Here is a 6,328-nt window from a genome sequence, read left to right on the forward strand (position 1 = left end):
AAGAACATCGCCGAGAAGGGTCAAGTGCAATGTAATTTCTACCAGCCAAACAGATAAGCTCAAAACACAGGAACTCCAGATAAGCTGTCAAGTTTTACATGGACTTGCAGGTGAAAATGGTTCACAAAAACTACACAACCACTAACTCACGATTCCATTTTGACACTAACCCCGAAGTCACATTTGTATAGTAGTCTCCAGATGTAAGAGATTAACCAAGCACAGCGCTGTTCGTAGGTTTTCATGGTTTCAGTTCTACCAGACAGCAGAACAAGCACCCTAATGCAAAGGAAGGCAATTCTAAAAGCAAAGGCTAAATGTTTAGACTGGACAAGACAAAACTAAAATTGGTCCAGCAAGTGCAAAACTAGAAACACGTCACACAAGTCACCAACAATCCGAGAACGTACTAACACTGTTTCAGGGTGAAACATATCAACTCGGCAGTACAAACATAGGTGGGAAACATGTGCAACACATTCCCCTTCCCAGTACCAATGTAAAAACACATACCTAAATACAATGTGCCATTTGGAGTTCTCAGTATCAATCATTTAGAATCCTTTCTAATTAACAACCTACATAGAGAAAATTATCCAGAAAGAGTACCTAAGAGACATGAAAACACGAGATAACTACCACAGGACTACTCATATTAGAATCAAGCAATAAGCTAAATAATAGCCTACCAACCTAAGTCAAATACCAGAGGCAGGGATATAGTTACCAGTGGGCCAAACAGAATAACTCAAGTTACTAAACGTATAGTTGGGAATCAGAAGTATCAACCATATGCTATTTTGAGTTCTCGGTATTATGGCAGTTAACATCGTTGAAATTAACAACCTAGATATACAATCTCGAAATTCTACACGCAATGACAGTACAGTTATCTTCAATCGACAACATATATAGGAGTATTAGAATCAAGTAACAACTGTAAAACAAACTAACAGAAACATCAACACCAACAGTAATATATCGAATCACTTAAGATTTCTTAACAGTGCGATAAACAGATCACATGTCCACCATACTCAGATCAAAACACCTCGAATTTAAAGCATTGAGTTCAAAATCATACTTGCCACATAATGGACCACAGATCTAAAATATAGAAAACATGGTAGGGTAACTAGGGAGTTGCGATAAGAGGACGACGATGTGACGAGGAACCTAGGCGCGGTTGCCGCCGCGGGGTCCGTTGAAGGGCTGGCGGAAGGCGGGGGCGGAGGAGGTGACCTCGGGGGCACGGTCGACGCCGGGGAGGTCGCCCATGCCGAGGAAGGCGAGCATCTCCATGGTCTCCTTGTCGACGCGGATCTCGTCGACCTCAAGGGCGGACTTCTCCGGGACGAAGTCCATGCGGCGCTCGCGCTCCTCCTCCTGCAGCTTGAGGGAGATGCCGCGGACGGGGCCGCGCTGGATGCGGCGCATCAGGTGGGTGGTGAAGCCGGCCACCTTGTTGCGGAGGCGCTTGGACTGGAGGATGGAGACCTCCTCCAGGACCTTCTTGTTGGTGTGGAAGTCGAGGGTCATGCGAGAGTAGTACTTCTCGATGACCTGCCTCGAGGTCTTCTTCACCGTCTTGGTGCGGACGCGACCCATGGCGGCTGCTGCTGCTCCCTCCTCTTCTCCGGCGGCGGCGGCGACGGCTGGGCGCTGGTGGTGCAGGAGGCGGCGGCGCGAGGGCTAGAGAGTAGGGTTTGGCGGCGATGGGAGAGGGGAACTTCTTATAAGGGACTGGCCTCGCGTGGGGGGCTAGGGTTTCGGGCTGGAGAGCGGATTTCAGCCGTTCGTGTTACGATAGGCGCACGAGATTGATATGACCTTTGCTGGGCTTCGTATGGTTCTGGGCCTCTTTTGCTTTACTCGTTTCCATTGATTTGGGGCCATTATAAAAACGAAATGGGCTGATATCGGGATCAGGCCCTGTCTAATTAGCACTTCCCCTTCGAATTCTCGTTCCACAACCAGACGAAAAGGCCAGTCTAGAAAATCTGACCGTCTCCTAAATAAAAAAAAATCTATGGAAAAAGAAACAGACTAACCACAACGCTTCGGCTATGACCTTAAAAAACATGAAAGTTGTGCATAACGGCGAGATGAATCTACAACTCAAAAATAAATTTGACAAGATGCTGATTTCACAAAATTGGAGTGGTGATGTTAACAGAAGTTGAAATCTATACTATTATTAAATGAAAGTTGGTCCTAGGATGCTCAACAAGTTTGATGCTAATTTGTTAAAATCATCATCAAGAGATGAAGCTCCGATGTTTAGATTTACAGTTTGAAGACTATTTCGGTGGCTACTAAGGAGCAGCTATTGCAAAAGAACGTATATTATGCAGTGGAAGAGGCTCAAATGTTGCTTAAGGAACAAGTTTTGGATTTGATGTTGTGTAAGTATTTCCTTTTGGTCCTTCTATGGATTGGTGATTTTAAAATTCAGCACCTGCAAAGAAAGTGACTTCTCGTCATCGAAGTCTATAATGCTTCATGTTACCGTCATGTTTTCATGTAGCACATTCTACTTTGGAGTTGTAAAAACCAGCATTTGGTTATTGTAGGTTCATAAGGGTAACTTTGATGTCGAGGCCACCTTCCATCTTGGGGTGGCATGCCGTGACCCCCGAGCCACGAGGGATTGTGCACGGGAGAGACTTTTGTTGGCATCCAAGCGGATGGGGTTTTGACGACGAGAGGTGGGAGGATCATCGCCGCCATCGCATAGTTTGTCAACGCACGCATCCATGCACCTAAGTGAAAGCGAGGTATTGTTGCATTATTGTATGCATGACATCATCCATGCAATGCCCATTTATCACCACATGCCTACTCTTTCAATTACCTAAAGTATGTGAATATTGGAAATCAGCCACTCTTGTCTTTAATTGTTACTACTTTGTTACAAACTATTGCACTCCACAACCTTTACTTTTATGAATATCGATACACATGTGCGGTTGAGAGTGACGTCTTAATTGTCAAAATCTTATTGGTATTCTACATCTCATATCGTGTTAAACTATATATTTGGGTTATCATTTCCCAACAAAGATTTTAATGATACCCTACATGTGCGGGTATCAGCGGACTGCCTCAGCCTCCTTGCGTTTAAGCGTGAGCAGCTAGCGACCGTTAAGAAGAAGGACAAATTCCCCATCCAACCACTCGAGCTAGATTACGACGAGGATGTCAAGCTTGCCATCGCCGGAGATGGAGGCCCTAGGCGAGTCACAAGGCCTCATCGTGTAGCTGCGGGAGTCCACGCTCGTGCAGGAGTGGTCTGCCACGCCGTTGGGGACTTCAGAGTGCATGACAGCACCGGCGTCGCCATGGAACGAGTCGTGGCCCACGCCAACACTGATGCCTCCAGCATTGGCCCCTCCAACGCCATCAGCTCAGATGCCACCGATGGTTCCGTGGTGGCCGTATCGGTGGCCCACGCTAGATTACCTCGACCTAACCTCCAACAATGACGAGGAGTAGGTGGCGCGACCGCCGCGAACACTAGATTGGATTCTAACTCTCTATTTTTTATATTTAATGTACCTTTTGTTTTTTTATACCCTATATAAAATAAATTTAAATACATCAAAATTACGGATTTTTAGGTTCACGCGCTGGCTCTATCCCCGCGGCCCAAACGGACAAGAGGGGGGCGGCCTATTTTTTCTCTACGGGCCAACCCAAAGGACCAAAACAGATATAATTTGTGTCGGAAATGGTTCAGCCCGCTAGGTATGCCCTTAGGCCTTTTTCGATTTCCTTGGATTGAACGAGATTGACATGGATTGAGGCCTTGTTCGGTTACCTCTGAAATGAAGGATTGAAGGGGATTAAGGGGTTTCAAATCTCTTATAAGCAAAGGTTCTCCCCAATACAGTTCAATACTCTCAAAGGGGATTAAATCTATACCTACCTAATAATAAAGGAAGTAAGGTTTCTGCCAAAATTTTCGTCCAACTTTTTTTAGAACGGTTTTGCCCTCCCACGGATTCCCATATTACTGTCGATAGCCATCGTACCGGTTCGTCTAGAAAACAGATTCGCTCCAGGTATCTCCTCTTCCCCGCGCAACCTAATCCATACCGTCCTAGCGGGCTGCCGCCCGCTGCCTTCCAGGCTCGAGCTGCGGTCCCTGCCACCCCGCCTCCCTGCCACCCTTTGGGAGCGGTTGAAAATAGCGAGCATCCGCCGATGGAATTTCTTCTGAGCTTTGCCCTCTCCGCCGCATCTAAGAGGTGTCTGGGGCCGCATCTCGGATGGATCTGTGACGGCCATGACAGTTGTAGTCGGGGCATCAAAGGATGGGAGGGGCCGGGCGACATTGCCAAAGTTGGGAAAAAGCGGAGAGCCGGCCATGGTGCTTCGCACCCGGCTGTGCAGAGGAGGGGGCACGCCGCCCGCGCCGCTCTGCGGTGGTGGCCGTCTGACACGAGCAGAAGGCTGTCAATGAAGATGGAGATCCAGGAGGTACGAGAAGAGAGGAGGGAGGCGCGGCGCTCTACGGTTGTTGCTGTCGAGTCAGCGGCTGGACATAGGTGAAGGCCGGAGTTTAGCGACTACAAGTGGTGCGACCTGCTACCGGCTATGCAAAATCAGGTGATTTTCCAGCGGAAGGAAGCTCCTCCTCTTCCCCAGTATCTTCCGTGTCGAGACCAACTGTAATTCTTGATTTCTATTCCTTCTCTGTAAGCTGGACCTTCTCTCTGTGCTTAGGAATGGTAACGTCAGTCAAATATAGGAAGGATCCTCCAGTGATTCTGCGTGTCCAGCCCCACCAATTAATTCCTGACTGCTATTTCCACTCTGTAATTAAGCTAGATCTTCTCTCTGTGCTTAGGAATGCTAATGTTGGTCTTCAGATAGGCCCGAGCGAAATTAAATAGTGGAGATCACCTCCTACCATCATATTCCTGTCAGATCAAAGCAGGCACGCACTAGGTATCTACATGTATGCTTCTTTGAACATGAAACTTTGGAGCGACGGTTTTCGTTTTTGTTGCCGCAGGTTAGGCGACTAGGCGACAAGGGAGGCGATTAGGGAGGCGATTTTGAATTTCGCCCCGCCGGGCAGGGGCCTCGCCGGAGAGGCTGACCGCCGGCTTGGGCATGGGGTCACCGGGGCTGTGCTCGTGGCCGTCTCCGGGGGAGGGGACGGGCAGAGGCAGGTTCTGGGCCCTCGAGCTTGACGGCGAGGTAGAGGAGGTTTGGGAGGAGGCGGACGAGGAGCCAGGGAGTCCGGCGCAGGAGGAGGGTGGGAGTTCGGGCGGAGGGCCGACGGACGCCATTCCTCTGGGGAGCTTCATCCAGCGGGCGGAGGATCTGGGGGGATCGCTCCGCCTTGGCCGCCGCGCGGCGTTTGCGCCGGGAGGGAGGCGCTCGCGGTTCGGTCCAGCGCCGCCGCGTCGGTTTCACCGCCTGGGGGACACGGGCGGCCTCAGACGAGGGAGACGGAGCGTGTCGGAAGCGGTGCTTGTGGGGTCACCGTTGGTGGTGACGTCGCCGGAGGTGCGCGGAGACAGGAGAGAGGGATCGCCGGGTTCGGCGCCGGCGGCGGCGGAGCGGGGTGCGACCAGGGCGCCCACGGCCTGGAGGGAGGAGCGTAGGGCACGCTCGCTCTCTCCAATGGGGCTGTGCGGGGTGCTCAGTGTTGGGCCGGCCCAGCGGAGCCCAGGGAGGAGCTGCGGGGGTGGGCCAGACTTGGTCTCTCGGCCTGTTGGTTTGGCTGGTGGGGAGCTGGTTGTAGTGGGCCTGGAGGGGGAAGCCCAGCAGTCTTCGGGGCCTGGAGGAGTTTTGGAGGTTGGTGTGACCGAGCCGGTGCGGCCCAGTACCGGGGTGAGACGGCCTGCCTTCCGCTGGCTGTGGCTTCCTAAGGGATGCGTTAACCCGGCCCTAGGGTTTCCGGCCAGATTCGGAGAGGTGAGGAAAAGGTTGGGCGACCCGTACGCGCCGCCACATCGCCTGCTGCGGAAGATCGCGGAGGCGCCGCCACTCCTCAGATCCTTTGCTGAGGCGGTGTCCATGGAGCGTGGTGGGGATGACGGGCGCAAGCGCCGTTTCGACAGCAGCAACGGCAGGAGGCCGGTAGGAGGTGGACGAGGTGCGGGCGGGCGTCAAGATGGCGGAGCTGGTCGCCAGATGGGTGGCGAGGGAGGGCGCTCCGACGGCGGTGGCAACCGTTTCGACGGGGGCAGCCGCGGAGAGAGCTTCCGAGCCCAGGAGGAGGGTGGCGGGCGCCAAGAGGAGCGCTACAGGTACATGGAGGCGGGCGGGAGCCGCCAGGCAGGCGGTTCTCGGGGCCAAGGTGAAGACTTGC

At 52.2% G+C, this 6,328-nt stretch overlaps 1 protein-coding gene across 1 annotated transcript; it reads right to left on the reverse strand.

Moving 5' to 3' along the window:
• Positions 1–969: 969 nt before the first annotated feature.
• On the reverse strand, positions 970–1,647 carry LOC124708431 (40S ribosomal protein S17-3-like). The gene has a single exon (XM_047240113.1). The coding sequence runs from the start codon at positions 1,606–1,608 to the stop codon at positions 1,177–1,179; it is 432 nt and encodes a 143-aa protein (XP_047096069.1). The 5' UTR covers positions 1,609–1,647; the 3' UTR covers positions 970–1,176.
• Positions 1,648–6,328: the final 4,681 nt, after the last annotated feature.

Source organism: Lolium rigidum, chromosome 4 (genome assembly GCF_022539505.1).
Source record: "Lolium rigidum isolate FL_2022 chromosome 4, APGP_CSIRO_Lrig_0.1, whole genome shotgun sequence".
In the NCBI taxonomy this organism is placed as follows: Eukaryota; Viridiplantae; Streptophyta; class Magnoliopsida; order Poales; family Poaceae; genus Lolium; species Lolium rigidum.